The 19,398-nt window shown below is 38.4% G+C and overlaps 2 protein-coding genes across 9 annotated transcripts in view; both read right to left on the reverse strand.

The window, feature by feature from the left end:
* Positions 1–8,354, reverse strand: part of Fhl5 (four and a half LIM domains 5) — a 49,177-nt gene extending 40,823 nt beyond the window's left edge. Inside the window, exons 1-3 of one of the 6 annotated variants that reach the window (XM_087547889.1) lie at positions 8,076–8,354; positions 7,610–7,949; positions 6,778–6,842 (exon numbers count right to left, since the gene is read on the reverse strand). The gene's annotated coding sequence lies outside the window, so the exon portion shown is untranslated. 6 annotated transcript variants of the gene reach the window in all.
* Positions 8,355–13,156: 4,802 nt separating this feature from the next.
* Ufl1 (Ufm1-specific ligase 1) overlaps positions 13,157–19,398 on the reverse strand; it is a 33,135-nt gene continuing 26,893 nt past the window's right edge. For 2 of the 3 annotated variants that reach the window (XM_087548845.1, XM_087548846.1), the window contains 7 exons: positions 19,193–19,310; positions 17,938–18,101; positions 17,679–17,809; positions 16,153–16,233; positions 15,654–15,739; positions 15,045–15,225; positions 13,157–14,432 (listed from right to left, as the gene is read on the reverse strand). In XM_087548845.1, coding sequence (XP_087404971.1) covers positions 14,214–14,432; positions 15,045–15,225; positions 15,654–15,739; positions 16,153–16,233; positions 17,679–17,809; positions 17,938–18,101; positions 19,193–19,310 — 980 coding nt within the window. In that variant the 3' untranslated portion in view covers positions 13,157–14,213. 3 annotated transcript variants of the gene reach the window in all.

Here is a 19,398-nt window from a genome sequence, read left to right on the forward strand (position 1 = left end):
TGCATTCTGCTGCCTACAGGATACACACCTCAGAAACAAAGACAGACACTACCTCAGAGTGAAAGGCTGGAAAACAACTTTCCAAGCAAATGGTCAGAAGAAGCAAGCTGGAGTAGCCATTCTAATATCAAATAAAATCAATTTTCAATTAAAAGTCATCAAAAAAGATAAGGAAGGACACTTCATATTCATCAAAGGAAAAATCAACCAAGATGAACTCTCAATCCTAAATATCTATGCCCCAAATACAAGGGCACCTACATACATAAAAGAAACCTTACTAAAGCTCAAAACACACATTGCACCTCACACAATAATAGTGGGAGATTTCAACACCCCACTCTCATCAATGGACAGATCATGGAAACAGAAATTAAACAGTGATGTCGACAGACTAAGAGAAGTCATGAGCCAAATGGACTTAACGGATATTTATAGAACATTCTATCCTAAAGCAAAAGGATATACCTTCTTCTCAGCTCCTCATGGTACTTTCTCCAAAATTGACCATATAATTGGTCAAAAAACGGGCCTCAACAGGTACAGAAAGATAGAAATAATCCCATGCGTGCTATCGGACCACCACGGCCTAAAACTGGTCTTCAATAACAATAAGGGAAGAATGCCCATATATACGTGGAAATTGAACAATGCTCTACTCAATGATAACCTGCTCAAGGAAGAAATAAAGAAAGAAATTAAAAACTTTTTAGAATTTAATGAAAATGAAGATACAACATACTCAAACTTATGGGACACAATGAAAGCTGTGCTAAGAGGAAAACTCATAGCGCTGAGTGCCTGCAGAAAGAAACAGGAAAGAGCATATGTCAGCAGCTTGACAGCACACCTAAAAGCTCTAGAACAAAAAGAAGCAAATACACCCAGGAGGAGTAGAAAGCAGGAAATAATCAAACTCAGAGCTGAAATCAACCAAGTAGAAACAAAAAGGACCATAGAAAGAATCAACAGAACCAAAAGTTGGTTCTTTGAGAAAATCAACAAGATAGATAAACCCTTAGCCAGACTAACGAGAGGACACAGAGAGTGTGTCCAAATTAACAAAATCAGAAATGAAAAGGGAGACATAACTACAGATTCAGAGGAAATTCAAAAAATCATCAGATCTTACTATAAAAACCTATATTCAACAAAATTTGAAAATCTTCAAGAAATGGACAATTTCCTAGACAGATACCAGGTATCGAAGTTAAATCAGGAACAGATAAACCAGTTAAACAACCCCATAACTCCTAAGGAAATAGAAGCAGTCATTAAAGGTCTCCCAACCAAAAAGAGCCCAGGTCCAGACGGGTTTAGTGCAGAATTCTATCAAACCTTCATAGAAGACCTCATACCAATATTATCCAAACTATTCCACAAAATTGAAACAGATGGAGCCCTACCGAATTCCTTCTACGAAGCCACAATTACTCTCTTATACGTAAACCACACAAAGACACAACAAAGAAAGAGAACTTCAGACCAATTTCCCTTATGAATATCGACGCAAAAATACTCAATAAAATTCTGGCAAACCGAATTCAAGAGCACATCAAAACAATCATCCACCATGATCAAGTAGGCTTCATCCCAGGCATGCAGGGATGGTTTAATATACGGAAAACCATCAACGTGATCCATTATATAAACAAACTGAAAGAACAGAACCACATGATCTTTCATTAGATGCTGAGAAAGCATTTGACAAAATTCAACACCCCTTCATGATAAAAGTCCTGGAAAGAATAGGAATTCAAGGCCCATACCTAAACATAGTAAAAGCCATATACAGCAAACCAGTTGCTAACATTAAACTAAATGGAGAGAAACTTGAAGCAATCCCACTAAAATCAGGGACTAGACAAGGCTGCCCACTCTCTCCCTACTTATTCAATATAGTTCTTGAAGTTCTAGCCAGAGCAATCAGACAACAAAAGGAGATCAAAGGGATACAGATCGGAAAAGAAGAGGTCAAAATATCACTATTTGCAGATGACATGATAGTATATTTAAGTGATCCCAAAAGTTCCACCAGAGAACTACTAAAGCTGATAAACAACTTCAGCAAAGTGGCTGGGTATAAAATTAACTCAAATAAATCAGTTGCCTTCCTCTATACAAAAGAGAAACAAGCCGAGAAAGAAATTAGGGAAACGACACCCTTCATAATAGCCCCAAATAATATAAAGTACCTCAGCGTGACTTTAACCAAGCAAGTAAAAGATCTGTACAATAAGAACTTCAAGACACTGAGGAAAGAAATTGAAGAAGACTTCAGAAGATGGAAAGATCTCCCATGCTCATGGATTGGCAGGATTAATATAGTAAAAATGGCCATTTTACCAAAAGCAATCTACAGATTCAATGCAATCCCCATCAAAATACCAATCCAATTCTTCAAAGAGTTAGACAGAACAATTTGCAAATTCATCTGGAATAACAAAAAACCCAGGATAGCTAAAGCTATCCTCAACAATAAAAGGACTTCAGGGGGAATCACTATCCCTGAACTCAAGCAGTATTACAGAGCAATAGTGATAAAAACTGCATGGTATTGGTACAGAGACAGACAGATAGACCAATGGAATAGAATTGAAGACCCAGAAATGAACCCACACACCTATGGTCACTTGATTTTTGACAAAGGAGCCAAAACCATCCAATGGAAAAAAGATAGCATTTTCAGCAAATGGTGCTGGTTCAACTGGAGGGCAACATGTAGAAGAATGGAGATCGATCCATGCTTATCACCCTGTACAAAGCTTAAGTCCAAGTGGATCAAGGACCTCCACATCAAACCAGACACACTCAAACTAATAGAAGAAAAACTAGGGAAGCATCTGGAACACATGGGCACTGGAAAAAATTTCCTGAACAAAACACCAATGGCTTATGCTCTAAGATCAAGAATCGACAAATGGGATCTCATAAAACTGCAAAGCTTCTGTAAGGCAAAGGACACTGTGGTTAGGACAAAACGGCAACCAACAGATTGGGAAAAGATCTTTACCAATCCTACAACAGATAGAGGCCTTATATCCAAAATATACAAAGAACTCAAGAAGTTAGACCGCAGGGAAACAAATAACCCTATTAAAAAATGGGGTTCAGAGCTAAACAAAGAATTCACAGCTGAGGAATGCCGAATGGCTGAGAAACACCTAAAGAAATGTTCAACATCTTTAGTCATAAGGGAAATGCAAATCAAAACAACCCTGAGATTTCACCTCACACCAGTGCGATTGGCTAAGATCAAAAACTCAGGTGACAGCAGATGCTGGCGAGGATGTGGAGAAAGAGGAACACTCCTCCATTGTTGGTGGGATTGCAGACTGGTAAAACCATTCTGGAAATCAGTCTGGAGGTTCCTCAGAAAATTGGACATTGAACTGCCTGAGGATCCAGCTACACCTCTCTTGGGCATATACCCAAAAGATGCCTCAACATATAAAAGAGACACGTGCTCCACTATGTTCATCGCAGCCTTATTTATAATAGCCAGAAACTGGAAAGAACCCAGATGCCCTTCAACAGAGGAATGGATACAGAAAATGTGGTACATCTACACAATGGAATATTACTCAGCTATCAAAAACAACGAGTTTATGAAATTCGTAGGCAAATGGTTGGAATTGGAAAATATCATCCTGAGTGAGCTAACCCAATCACAGAAAGACATACATGGTATGCACTCATTGATAAGTGGCTATTAGCCTAAATGCTTGAATTACCCTAGATCCCTAGAACAAACGAAACTCAAGACGGATGATCAAAATGTGAATGCTTCACTCCTTCTTTAAATGAGGAAAAAGAATACCCTTGGCAGGGAAGGGAGAGGCAAAGATTAAAACAGAGACTGAAGGAACACCCATTCAGAGCCTGCCCCACATGTGGCCCATACATATACAGCCACCCAATTATACAAGATGGATGAAGCAAAGAAGTGCAGACCGACAGGAGCCGGATGTAGATCGCTCCTGAGAGACACAGCCAGAATACAGCAAATACAGAGGCGAATGCCAGCAGCAAACCACTGAACTGAGAATAGGTCCCCTATTGAAGGAATCAGAGAAAGAACTGAAAGAGCTTGAAGGGGCTCGAGACCCCAAAAGTACAACAATGCCAAGCAACCAGAGCTTCCAGGGACTAAGCCACTACCTAAAGACTATACATGGACTGACCCTGGACTCTGACCCCATAGGTAGCAATGAATATCCTAGTGAGAGCACCAATGGAAGGGGAAGCCCTGGGTCCTGCTAAGACTGAACCCCCAGTGAACTAGTCTATGGGGGGAGGGCGGCAATGGGGGGAGGGTTGGGAGGGGAACACCCATAAGGAAGGGGAGGGGGGAGGGGGATGTTTGCCCGGAAACCGGGAAAGGGAATAACACTCGAAATGTATATAAGAAATACTCAAGTTAATAAAAAAAAATTTTTTTTAATCTGACCATCAGAAAAGTATTAGATAAAATTAGAGTACAGCTGTTCAAATTAGAAAAGTTTTTGATCAAAGGTTAGAAGCTTCTGTCAGAGTATAATTATAAAAATGTTCCTGGAATAAACAAGCATGTGTAATTTAATTGTAGAACTAGAAATCGCTTTAAAAACAGAATCTTAATTTAGACTGCATAGCACCCTAGTGTCAACTGCATTTACATTTTCCCAAGTGACAGTTACATCACATAGCTGCTAAAGAAATGTTAACCTTTATGTGTAGAGAACATGCACATATTAGAAGCATTATTAGTTCTATACTGGCAGGAATTTAACCCTCTGCCCATAGTAGCATCAACTGAATTGCATGTCAGTATAGGATTGCTAACATTTTTTAAGAGTGCTAACACTTCTGACAAGAGTATTAAATCTTCCTTTTTATAGACACAGGACTTTATATCTACCTATAGTCTGTTCATTCATGTATTAACAACTCATCTACTCATCAACTAGATTATGCCAGTGCAGCACTGCAGAAAAACCTGGTTAAGATGTTCATCTCTTTTTAACGTCTAGCGCTGAGGACCACCAGAGGTGCTCTTTGAGCACCAGCCATCCAGTCCAAGAGTTATCCTTGCCCTTCAGTGAGGCCTGTAGACTAATAATGTTAGCATCCCCAGAACCTACTTTGAATGCAAAACTGTCATGAGTGGGGATTGGGCTCATGAGGACTCAACAAGAAGTTGACGGAGTTGGGGGTAAGGTGGGGGGAGTTATTCATTCTGCTAGAGGCAGAGGGGTTTGTTGAAGGGCTAATGTTAACAAGTGAAAAAAGATGAGAGTAAGAGAAGCAAAAAGGATTCTATCCTGTGTCTGGACTGAGTCACGAGGTGGATCATGATATCTTTTTAAAGGAGTATATCTGAGAAACATGCTATTTGAAGCAAAGGGAAGAAATTAGTTGGCTTGTATGAGGTTTGAGAATGCATCAGACAAACAAAGGGAGATGTACAGCTGGGGCCAAAGAGGCAACTGATGGAAATAACATAAGTTACCAGGGCATATTATTTGGAAGGGGTCTTATGTTGTCCCAGTCAGGATCTCTAGCAGCTTTGCCCTGGATGCCCCCACAGCATCCAATTCATTATTGTTATTCTGAGAAGAGTCCGTAAGTCACAAATAAGCTCACTGTGATCTGATTGGGTAGTGCGTACACTTCTGAGCTGATAATTTTAAGAGGATTCGAGGTACTTTGAGGGAAACATTCCTCATTCACTCCCTATCCTCTGTAAAGGTCCTTCCAGTGGTTACCCAAGTAGCAGACAGGCATATGATATTTATAAGAGCAATGAAATGCAAGCTTAGTTTAACTGATAGCTGATTCCATGCTGCCTGTATTGAAAACCATCAAAATAATCAACGCTTTCCTAAAATGTTCTATAAAAACACATACTTTCAGTATAATAAGTAGAAAATACTTTAGGTTTGCCTAATCCAAATTAAGTCTTTACTCAAAATACTGCTGTGAGCAACCATGTCAGGAATGAGAGGAAATTTTATCAATGAGGTACCATTTCATTAGACAGAACTGGCATTCAGCTAATGTCAGCATGAGACATCTATAGAACCAGAAAGCAGACGTGAGTATACCTTCTCCATCAAGCGATTTGGCTTGTGATTTCAGGCATTTATCTTAACATACATCCTTAGAAATATCTTGTCTGCGATTTGTGTTAAGTTTGCAAGGATTTACACATGACAGTGTTGTAAATCTGAAATAGTGGCCAAAGCCACTCAATGCTTTTTCTTTCATTATAGGTGCAAGAATTACACATTTTATTGATGTTTTAAGCTCCCACATTTCTATACTCCAAAACAGTCAGCATGCTGAGTTTGCCTTCTAATGGATGGCAGGTACCAAAGAAGTATGACTGAAAATGGAGAGAGACGAGCACATTTTGCCTAAATAATGGAATCTTAATGTCAAAAAATAGCACTTCAGATGCAGGGCTTCATATACTTACTTATGTGGGTGGGACACGGAGTCATTTTACTTCTGTCCTTTGGAACAGATTAGGAAATTGCTCAATGCCCACTTTTGGAGAGAATTAAGATTCTTCTAGAAAACAGGCTTCTGGTTACCTTATTTACACAAAGGCTTTAACATGGGGTTCTGTACTTAAACACTTTAACATGTTCTGTATAAGAAATTCAGTCATGAAACATCCCCACAATAACGTTATTCACTCAAATAAATTATACAGAATAAAGACTTGGACTATTTCCCCTTCCCCCCTCTTATGAAAATAAGCATGTCCATGTATTAAGGAAGATCACAAACCCAGAGAGGCAATTCCAGTTATCTGCCACTGTGCTGCATCCATGAGTTTCATCAAAATGAGAAATCTGTAAAACCCAGAAAGAAGAAAGAAGTACCAATCGGCTCTTATTGCTAAGAGTTCACGGTTTGCACACATCCTCCAAGCAAAAGTTTATATTACGAATTTTCTGGAAAGTTTGTAAAACTCTCATTCTTAAATTTTAAAAGCCAAAAAAAAAATGCCATATAACCAAACATAAAGGAAGCAGCGGGGAGAAAACTCACTCTTTCTTCAGCTGCTTTTTCCTTTTACTTTACAGTCTAGGAGAACAGATGGTGGGTTCCCTTCTCAATCACAGACAGGTCGACTCCAGAATGAACAGAGTTCTTGTCAGCATTACTTGAGGGCTGCTCCTTGCAGCCTTTCAATTTTGTAGGAAAAAATAAATTCTCTCCTACAACTCTGTGACACGTACCCAAGACTCCTCCTAAGCCAAAAACCACCCGTGGTCCATTCTACTTAAAATCACAAGGAAAAAGTTCCCTTCAGAATATCCTTAAAGGGAAATTTGACTAGTGTTAGCATCTGAAGTATCTGGCAAAGCCACAAAGTTTAAAATATAGAACATTTATGCAGACACACACACCCTTGAGAATTTCCACTGACTAAGTTCAATTAAGGTCATGATTGTAAACAAAGTGTTCTCCGAAAATATGTATTTTGTATTTCCTTAATCGATCCATTTTTGGTTTTGTTTTCTGGTAGCTATGAAACTCCTCTTTTTGGTGGGAAACAACTGAAGTGCAGATCTAGTCTGTTGAGCTGTTCGGGAGGGATGAGGAGAACTCTTACCTTTGGAGTTCTTTGTAGAGCAGCAGATGAGATGTTCTTTCTTGCCGCGATCAGTTCTTTATTGGGAAATGTGAGAACTCTTGAGTGTTGGATTTGAATAAAATAACTCAAGATAGTTACCTGCTTTCTGAACTGTCAGTGTGGTTGGACCTCTGCCTGGGCGCCCTGGCGGACCTTCTGATTGTTATGTCATGATCCACACTGTGTGACTTCATGTGAGCTCAGCTGGTTTCTTGAGATCCTCAAAATATGAAGTGTCCAGAGAAGTCAGATAATGTCAGGAGAGAGGTTTGTTTTTTGAACTAATCCATCCCAAGAATTCTCAGTGGGTCACGCTGACCTATATGACAAATGGGAACTGTTCTTAGAATTTCCATTCGAGACCATTCTTTCAGTTTAGAAGGTTGGAGAAAAGAAGAAATGCTCTGTCTGTCACATCCCCATATTGTTTCCCAACCACACTTACATGTTTGTTGCTTTAAGCCATAAAGGCACATGTAAATATTTCTCGAAATCAGACTCAGCTAAATATAACCAAAGGACTGGGGACTGGGGACAGGAAATATGGGGCCAATTAACTGCTTTTTTTATTCACATGGATTTGTCACATGAAGACAAAACATTAGGATTAGCAAGAACAAAATCTGATCAGCAAATGTGTATCTGCCTTTCACTGGTGATAGAATCGAGTACTGCTAAACTGGCATTTTCTTCCACTTATAAGAAAGGAATCCATCTTGGTGATGTCACAGTGCCTCTCCCCATCAAGTTATGAGGCAACTGACTTCTGGATTTACCCATGCACTTTTCAAAAGGATAGTTTTCAGTCTGATTCAACCTCACTGATCCCCTCAATTTATTTTTTACTTGAACTGCTCCAGCAGAAGGAAGAAGAAAATCTTTAGGGTCATGCAATACGTTGAGTAGAATCTCTGAGAGCACTGTCAGATTCTACAGGAAGTTCTGGCTAGGCCTGTTCTTGAAACCTGCTTCCTTACTTTCCCTAAGTTAGACTTCGGTTTCCTCTCACCTAAGTTAGACTTCCGGTTTCCTCTTTTTTTTCCTGGCGGTTTATTCTTGGTTCCGTGTTTTTCTGTGAATTCCAGTGTTCCTTATGAGACTCTTTACATGTTATGACCAGCAGATCTTTAGTGTTATCTGACATGACTCTAATAGGCACCTTGTGATTTGCTGGAATCTTTGGGGTTTGTAGCCACCGAAGTCCTGAATGAAACCTTTTATCTTCTTAGCCCTAGTCTCTTAGTGCATGGCACTGCCATCCACCCATCATCTTAGGTTCCCTCGCCTATACTCCACCCGCCTCTATTTCTAGCCCTTCTGTCAGATGTCATTTAGTAAATGACATTTCTTAGAACATATCATTATCCTTTCATTTTAGTCTCAACATAACTATATAAATTGCTTTATCAACCATAAGCACTTGCCTCTGCCCTAGTGTGGTTCCTTCTACCCTTTCTTTATATTAATAAAAAGTAACATTTGCTTTAAAATGTGTTATTGATTTATGAAAAATACATGTTGCCTACATTCTGGAAGAAACAGAATTTAAAATTTCTTGCATGCTTAGGAACAGGCATAACCTCAGTATTTACATTTCTCTAGAATTTTGTGTGGATTATGTATAGGGGAAATATTTAGGTATTTGTATAAATAAACACAGCTTCAGAGGTACACACTATACTTAAATAAGAAAAGATCAACTGTAAGCTATACAGAAGAGTTCCCATTGCTAGGTTCACAGATATAAAGGCAAATTAAAGAAAAAGCTTATGTATTAGTTTTCCATTGCTGTAAAAAAAAGACCATGTCCAAGGCAACCTATAGAGGGAAGAACTTAAAATTCGAGGTGTAAGAGTACATTCCCATCATAGCAGGCAAGTATGGTGGCAGGCAGGCATGGTGGCTGAAGCAGTAAGCTGAGACCTCACGTCTAGGCCCCAAGCCAGAAATAGAGCAAAAGAAGTAGCATGCAGCTCTTGAAACTTCAAATTCTGCCCTCATTGACCTTTGGATACACACCCCAAACCTACCCAAGGAGGACTGCTAATGGGAGCCATGTATTGAAACAGCTGAGCCTATGGAACAGTCTCAGAAAAAGCACTGCAACAGATGAACGTATTTACTTGGCCTGGAGCTTTCAGACAGTCGAGATTGTTTTCTTAAATGCGGGGGTTTGTGGCAGAGTGGGAAGCTGTGCCTTACGACTGGACAGGGACGAGCAGGATATCAGAGAGGGCAAGCAGAGGGCATGTCAGGAAGCCAAGACTTCACACTCTTCTATCTCACTAGGCTTTTATTTAACACCCTCGAGACTTTCTGAATCAAGAAAACATTCTCTTTAAAGTAGCTGGGAATAACAGCTGTGATAAAATTTATGACGAAATGGCCTTCCTCTCCTCACAGCCCACTGCTTGTTTCTGTCAACGATAAAAGTTCTATCAAGTGTTTATTAACTCAAGGATCAAGGCAATTGATTAGGAGAATGGCAAGGACAGGAAGTCTACTGCATTAAGTTCATTCACATTTATTAAATATTACATGAACAGTTGCATTCTCTCTGTTCGTTTTGTCTGAGACATCTACAAATGACTTTGACTTTATAGTCCACGTGAAGTTATAGGTATGCGCTATCGTGCCTTAAACATGTATTTTCTGTACTACATTATACCTTCAGTTGTTTGTCCAACCTCGATGAAGTTAAAGGCCTAAGGGCTCAGAAAGAAAACAATTTTACTTTCTCCCATTGAAGCACAAAAGATGAACTTCTGTACTTTTGGCTGGACGAGGCAGATAAAGGGTTTCTCTCTTGTGCACTAGACTGTGAACATGAGAAATGTATAGACACTTAATCATACTTAACTTAATGTTACTTTTGTGTGTGATCCAACTGTTCTCTGAAATCCTCTAAGTCATGGTTCTTATTGAGGGTATGAGATTCTATTTTCTCATTTGTTTTCTTTCTTTCTTTTTCCCTTTTAAATAGAGTTTTTGATTCATTTCCAGAAAGTAAGAACCATTTATTCTTAATTAGAACCTGTTAGAGATATTTGTTCTCTAGTGTTCTTTTTTTCCCATTTTTTTATTGGATATTTTTTCTACATTTCAAACCCCTTCCTGCTTTCCCTCCAGAAACCCCTTATCCCATTTCCCCGTCCCCTGCCTCCATGAGGGTGCTCCTCACCCACCCACCCCCTCCCTCCTGCATTCCCCTACACTGGAGCATCAGGCCTTCACAGGACCATGGGCCTCTCCTCCCATTGATGCCCGACAAGGCCCATCCTCTGCTACATATGTGGCTGGAGCCATGGGTCTCTCCATGTGTACTCTTTGGTTGGTGGTTTAGTCCCTGGGAGCTCGGGGGTGGGGGGCTTGGTTGGTTGACATTGTTCTTATGGGATTGCAATCCCCCTCAGCTACCTCAGTCCTTTCTCTAACTCCTTCATTGGGGACCCCCTTTCAGTCCAATGATTGGTTGCATCTGCCTCTGTATTTGTCAGGTTCTGGCAGAGTCTCTCAGGAGACAGCTATATTAGGCTCCTGTCAGTATGCACCTCTTGGCATTCCCAATAGTGACTCGGTTTGGTGACATGGGATGGATCCCCATGTGTGGCAGTCTCTGGATGGCCTTTCCTTCAGTTTCCACTCCACACTTTGTCTCATATTTCCTCCTGTGAGTATTTTGTTCCCCCTTCTAAGAAGTAACTGAAGTAACTGTCCAAAAAAGTAGAAATACACACACACACACACACACACACACACACACACACACACACTTATGGGGTTGCACCCCTCTCAGTTACCTCAGTTCTTTTATATATATATATCCCTTTTTAAGGCTATTTAGTATTTTAATTTTTTTAATAGTTAAAAATGGTTAATTCATTAAAAAATTACAACCACATCAGTAATAGTGACTCAAAATGCATGTAGAATATCGTCCCAGAGTTTGCAATGTGTTTTTTTACTTTATCTCTCAGGTCTACTTCATAGAATTTAAAGAAAGCAACGCTTTCTTCCCACTCTCCTTTCATTCAATTTGTTGTAAGTAGTTTTTGATAGAAAAACAATAATGGCAAAACATTTACTCCCGTGGCTGATGGCATTTTGACAAAACCAATGGTTGTTTATTGGTATACTCTGGTCTCGCTCATCATCTGAGTAAAGCACTTGTCTAGCACGTTCAAGGCAGACACTTGTCATTAGTCTTCTCCAGCGTTATGGTCTTTACTCAAAGCGCAGTGAGAGTCTGTCTTCTAGGGCAGTGGTTCTTAATACTGTGGCCCTTTAATATAGCTCTTCATGTTGTAGTGACTCCCAGCCATACAATTATTTCATCGCTATTTCATAACTGCAATTTTGCTACTTTCATAAATCAAAATGTAAATATATGTGTTTTCCCATGGTCTTGGGCAACCTCCATGAAAGAATCCTTCGACTACTAAAGGGGGTCATGGATTTATTTTAACGAAAGTTGAGAACCACTGTTGTAGATGGTCAGAATAGGTTTACTTTATAATGGAGTGAAGCTAGAACACGACAGAGCATGAAAACTTGGGGCCTGTTTTCCCATATCTCTATTATAGTGGCAAAGAGTCAACAGCCGTGAGAGTGTTATATATTTGCTGAAATCTGGCTGAGAAATGATTTAGTAAGATAAATGGTAAACTTCCAAGCAACAAAAAAAAAATACAAGAATGCTAGGAATTATTTTTGTGTAATAAGAAAATGTCACTTCCTTCAACAATCATAATAATTCAAAATATAAGCATTATAAAGACTGCATTTAATTACTTTCAGTGTAGCATATAAAATTTCATCAGATAGACAACTTTATTTTAAATAATGTTCTTAACTCAGTCCATTAAGAAAATATCAGAAATTAAGTCTTTACAGAGAAAATCAGCTATATGATTTATAGAGACTTTTATTTACTAAAGAAAAATAGGAATTGTTTGGACAAATTAAATAAATGCAAGTAAGATTAACATAGCTTTACATTTTCCTACTTTACTTTTGTAAATTAACTTAAAATGAATATGTGATCATCTGTTTATTTTAATGGTAGACTATGTATGAAGCAAATATGTATCACCTTTGTATTTTTTGAAACAATGTTACTAAACAAAAGTTGAATAGGTTGGGTACTAATTTGGAAGTGAATAAGAAAATAAAGTGATTTTCCAGTCATAGACAACTTATTATTTTTCTTCCTTTGCTTATTTGAAAATATACAATAAAAATTACCCATATGAAACCATTGATATTATTTTCTTTTATGTGTATAGATGTTTCGCAGGCATGTGTACATATATATCCTGTGTATGAATGGTGCCTGCAGAGGCCAGAAAGCATTGGATTTCCTGGGACTAGAGATACAAAGCACCCATGAGTGCTGGAAATCACAGAGGCCAGTATCTTACCCACTGAGCCACCTGTCCAGCCCCTGACTGTTGTCTATAACGTTCTATCATCAGCTTTAACAAAATGTTCAGTTAGTAATTAAGTATTTCTATGTAGTAGTAACACTTTGTCGGTTCAGAAAAGAGGTAGTTTTATTTATGTATTTAAACATATTAAAATATAAAATTTCATTGACATCATATAAAATAGCATTCCTTGAACATTTGGGTTTTAATTTTATTACATTCAGAATACTAAAATTTTGACAATAGGATGTTGCTTATAACTTTCTTTAAATTGTTGTTCCAAGGAACTGTTTTAGTACATCTTCCCTAATAGTCACAGAAAACAAAAATTCAACTTTTAAACATGTCTACTTTTGAGTAAAATTTCTGCACGGTTTAAACACACACGGATTCTGTGTTCAAAAGAACAGCCTAGCTATCTGTTATACAGGTTCCAACAAAGAACTAAGGGTCAAAGCAACCCTTGAAATCAAACAGCCGAACCTTAGAACATCTCTGTTCTTTTAGCCACTCAAATACACACGTGCTTTGCACAGTCTTGCAGTGTACCTCACACTTTCCCTCACTGTGCCCTGTGGCTTGCTCTATTGAAACACAACAATGCATGCTTCTTCAGTGTTCTCACTTGTTAAACCACTTCTGAGGCCTCCGGAGACCTTCGGGCAGGAGGCCTTCTATCTGTTAAAAGCAAGAGTTGGAGCTTAGTAATACAAAACATGTTCGAAAATTTCTACTTCGAAAGCATTCTCTATTAATTTAAAAGTAAAACTGACTCATTTTTATTTCAGAAATATAAACATTTTCCTTGTAAAAATATACCACATAAATTAAATAGCAAACAAGTTCTTTCCTAGAGATAAAAAGTATTCTATTTTATTTTTCATTTTAACATCTGGAAGAACATTAAAGCATATATTCTAGATTCGAACTCTTTGAAGAACTTTTATTACATGAAAAGTTACACATAGGATTATGGGAAAAGAAAATGTTTCATGGAGAACTCAACAGTAAAGCTTCCCATAAAATGTTCATCTATTACAACACCACCACTTTATTTGATTGCGTGGGAGGGCTGATGGGGGAGTAGGATGTACTGAGTGACTGTGATCACTCATCTACTGGAGAAAATACTATGTAACAAAAGTAAATTAGGGGCACTACTCCTCTGTCACAGATGATTTCCTGGGCTTCAGAACAAGGTCCTTAATGGATAAAGACAGTTCCTGAAGCTCCTTCCGAGTAGTATTGGTGACGTCATGTTGTTCCTTGTCTAAGTCATCGCTTGACGGATCCTCTCCCTGTCCACTCTTCTTATTTTGACTGACTAACTGTTTCACAACCAATCCTTGATATTTTACCAAGAGAGTATGTTGATCCTGTGAAAGGAAAGAAGAAACTGAACCAAGCACATCTGATTTTCTGTGAACAGAGAAAGTAGGATTTGTTTGAATGGTACAAACTGAAGGGCCTTATCTTCATGACACAACAGCCATGTTAGTGAATCTGGCAAGCAAGGTCTGTGTTCTCAGAGTGTGGATCAGGAGCTATAAGACCTGTGCAAATATGTCACCGGAATCTGACTTAGCCAGGTTCTATGACCCAAGACACAAAACAAAAGGAACTAAAGAAGCCAACCTGCTTTTAGTTAGGGGTTGATGAACTGGACAAGACTTTTGAAGTTGGGGCTAAATCAAAAACTAGGGAAACCAAGACAAAAATTCAGAGATTCTTGTATCTTTCCTGAAAACTTAAGCTCTAAAATCAGAGAATTTTTCACCATGGATCTTACAGAATGCTGAAAGATGCTCAAACAATTCCCCTGCCTGCCTGCAGCAGACAGATGTTTACGGATTCATTCTCTCTCTCTCTCTCTCTCTCTCTCTCTCTCTCTCTCTCTCTCTCTCTCTCTGAGTACTGGCGATGATTCACATCCAGGACACTCTTATGTTTAACAGCTTGAAAGTTTCCCGTGTATTAAGATGTAATACCTCTGGGATTTTGTTGTGAAGAAAGGCGATGATCTGTGGGACACATCTTCCAGGTGCATGGAGCATGCTGTGGGTTGAGAACTGAAATAACAGGACTGATGTGAGATGTAAAATCAGAGCAGGGTCTTCTGTGACCTTCAGCTGGTCAGCCAGAGCCTGCCGATGCTGGAAAAGGATTTGCCTGCAAAACCCAAATCACGGAAATACATAATTAGCAGGGTCTCATCATTTAAATATTTTCCCTTCAGCATTAATTTTTCACCTTCTCTAGTTTAATGACTCCACAGCATTTTAATGAGTTCTTTAAATATGGGTGATATGATTACATCTTACTCTAACTTTAGTTGGCATAGGTGGACTAACATTACAGAGAAAGCTATATAGCAAGTAAACTCAACATATACTTTTGCTCTTAGGTTGCTGGGATCAAACAAGGTATAATGACTACAATAAGGTTTTCTGTAACAAAGGTCTCAATCCTAATACAATGTCCTACGATTAGGGGCACGAGTCGACTGGAGGTCTACAACTCTATAAATGGCTCAGACAGTCGTTCTCAAATCTCAACTGTGAAGAAGCTCATTTTAGCAACGACAGAATCAATGTTACCTTTCCCTTTTTTTGTCTCCCTTTTTCACCATAATGTCACAAGCTTCTGTTGCAGAATCCAGACAAGAAAGGAAGTCTTCTATGCTCTGAAGACATGTAATTCCATAATTTAATTAGACATTTAATATTGTTTTATAATTTTACATCCTAAACACAATTTTTTTTCATCTTTATTAACTTGGGTATTTCTTATCTACATTTCGATTGTTATTCCCTTTCCTGGTTTCCCGCCAACATCCACCTAACTCCTCCCCCCCCATGGGTGTTTCCCTCCCCATCCTCCCCCAATTACCGATTTTTAACAGGGCATTTTGCAAATAGAAACTGATTTAGGACTAAAAATGTTAAGTGCTCCCTTCTTCCCTTCTTCACCTTCCCAAAAGGTGCCTGCACACAGAGTACTAGTCTTAGATTAACCTTGGAATGATTCTGACTGGGAGTTTGTAAGGAGCTGTATACATAAAACGCTAACTGTAGTTGCCAGTTAGCACTGACTTACTTTTTCATTCAGGGAGTTGTGGAGTTTTGTGAGAGCTACTTTAGTTTCTTCTGTCAATTTGCTTAAAATTTTTTTTCTCATCTGTAAGGGAAAAGATTCTTTTGGCATTGTGTTTTTATCTTATATGCTGGATATAAGATCAAACAAAAATACCCTTAAGTTCAGTAGAAGAATAGAATGCTAAATGTAATATATTTGGGGATTTTGAATGTTAGGTCTCAAACTAGAGATAAAAATGTTAAAATACTACAGAATCACAGAGTTCAGCCCTCATCTTCACAGCCTCCAGTAGACTAGTGACTGGGCGTGTGGAAACAGAACTTGGGTAAACACACTGTCTGTGGCTTTTCTTTACAGCATCTCCAGAAGAGGGTTATGAAGCCACAAGGCTCTCACACAGCAGGGATGCCTGCAGAAAGGGCAGTGGATCAGTTCTGTCGCTCGACACTTGTGTAGTATGTGGTCATAAGGCAGCTTTCGTCACCTTTCATAGATGGGATACTGTGAATTTCAGGGTCTTGTAAACCACACAAACCATAGATTCTTCTAATACATTTCAGGAAGGATGACCCGAGGGCACAGTGGGCCTCAGGGCTTCCTTGTTCTATCTCTTAGTTCTTTGTAAGGCCAAAGAGCAAGAATGGCAATAGTGTATTTTTCAGAGAGGGAGTTGGTAAAGAAACAAGAGATAGAGAGCATTCCAGAGGCTGGAGATTGTTGTTCAAAATGAAAGAGGAAGAATCCAATATCTTCCAAGTAGTAGTAGGGGGTCAATAATGCACTTCTGGCTGAGGTTGGAGGATAGACTTTATTATGTAAGGGAGTTACCTAAAATTAAAACACACCAAGGAAAATCATGCCACCTCCATGGAACAAAGCATAGTTACAGAGGCCACAGCATTAGGTGGATGAGTTTTACCACATTCAAAGCCAGTTATAAATGCAGTCAGCCAGAGAAGACTTTCTCACTCAGCTGTCCTGAATCTCTGTAAGCTGTCAAGTGGTCCCAGAGTGAAGAGGAGGCAGAGAGAGAGAGGTGGAGGAATGGTCATATCGCCATAGGAACAGCCCAAGCCTTTCCACCTGTAGGTAACTGAGCCAGGGCTCTATCTCGCAGGGCAAATTCGAACGTGACGGTCTTGGCTCCAGCTTAAGATCACCGTTTTAAACATGTAAACTTAAGAGTCTATCTCAATAGTTAACATACTGCTTTCAAAAGAAAATGACCATGAGCTTAAGAAAATGGGAATAATTATTCAGGGAGTGCTAAATCAATAAGGGGATTAGACAGACAAACCATTAGAAAAAATCTTATTTTTTATAAAGTAATTGAACCTTTTTACTATAAGTAGTTTGATCATATTATCAATCCTTGTAAAATTTATATAAACATTGAACAATTACTTTAATTCTTTAGTATTTTTTTCTATATAAAAACTGTTACTTTACTTTTCCTTTAAACTCGTTCAAAATAAAAACAGGCTCAGATCCCAAGACATCAAGCAGCAGGCAATTCTCTAACATACATCACTTGTAATGGTTGCAGGGTCCTCCACCGCCATCATCAAGTCTGAGGCTAGGAAGTTGAACATGAGGTTAGTGATATCGGTACACACTGTCTTCAGCAAGTGCTTGGTCAGAGCAGTCTGTGTGTCATCTGGAAAAGAAGGACCCTTCATTACAACTGACTTCCTTGCAGAATTACCAGAATCACTGAAGACTTAATATACAGAATACAGAATCTTATAAGAAAACTTAATACAGAATCATTGCAGCTTAATATACCTGCAAAATATTTCATCCCCTTTTCAAATAATCTGATATTATTGTATAGATTTGAAACCTCTTCTTGTAAGTCCTTGATCGTGCGTTTTCTGCCAGTTCCAGAAGCAGATGTTGACGACATGAAGACTGAACGTACCACCTCAAGATACATTTTATTCAGAGGCCTGGGACAAGATAAATAAGGTTAATTAAAATGTAGTAGATTTAAGTTAGACAAGACATTGAGCTTACAGTGAAATAACATTTTAAAAACCCTCCATCTTTTTAACAGTTAAAATTAATATGAAGGAGGTTCAGTAAAGAACTTGTAGATTCAGGAATAATTTTAACAATTTTCACAGTTTTAAAGCATTCAAAGTAACTGCAGTAAAGACGACGGAACGATAGTAACACCACTCCATAAGAGACTTCTAAACATTAATTTGGAAAATAGCAGAATATAAGTTTGTTCCTCATTCTCAGGATTTACCACAGAAAAACTCTCAATTTCCAAAGTACTATTAACATAATATATTTTTAAAACCATCTATATGTGCTACAATAGATTTTTTTTAAAAAATCAATGGTGCATAGCTAATAGTATTTATTTTCTATTTTTACAGACTATAGCTCTGTAATATTTTTATGCATAAAATTTACTAACATTAAAAAAATTCCACTATAAAAGCTGTACTTCAAAATAAAAATTTAGATTTGCCGAGTTTATCTCTGTATATTTGCTGTATATATTTCTATGAGACTTAAGTGCTGGGTCTAACCTGAGAGATGACCAGGTATGGTTAATAGAGACATAACTCAATGTAAAATTTCCTTTAATGTTTCATGTAAACTCAGCTCGGCTGATTCACAAGTTGTTAGTTTCTACACTTACTGTTTCTGGGGTCAGTTGTTCCCCATCAAGAGACTAACAGTAACCTCTGTTTACTCTTTGCCAAATCAAGACAGAATGACTGCCTCTGCTTTTAGGCGCTGTTTCTTCTAACAGATGAGTTAGTCCCAAATAAGACCCAAAACTGCAATGGCTGTAAGCACTTCAGAGGTTCTCAGTGTCTCCTGGCCATTCTGTCAAGAGCGCTTACTAAATAAAGGCTGAATGGAACTGTCTCTGAAGGAAAATAATTTTGGAATTTCATGTTTAAATTAAATCCAAATGGTTGACCAAAAAAAAAAAAAAAAAGGCCTAAAACTGGTTTTTGAGGATCTTAGTGAAAATTACATGCTATCAGAAATGAGAAGACGTATAATTTCTACTTGCTTTATTAAGTGTTCTGCAAGTTCTGAAATAAACTCCTCAGGGGCATCTGGAATGTGTTTCCTTAAGCAACCTTCAATTTCATCCTGGAACATGAAGGTGATGTCTGGCTTCTTCTTTCCTGTAACATATGTCAGCAACAGGAAAATAAACACACCCCAAAGCAAAGACAGACAGACAGACAGGGAATATACACCTCACCAGGCGGC

This window comes from Rattus norvegicus, chromosome 5, assembly GCF_021556685.1.
Source record: "Rattus norvegicus strain SHRSP/BbbUtx chromosome 5, alternate assembly SHRSP_T2T, whole genome shotgun sequence".
Lineage (NCBI taxonomy): Eukaryota > Metazoa > Chordata > Mammalia > Rodentia > Muridae > Rattus > Rattus norvegicus.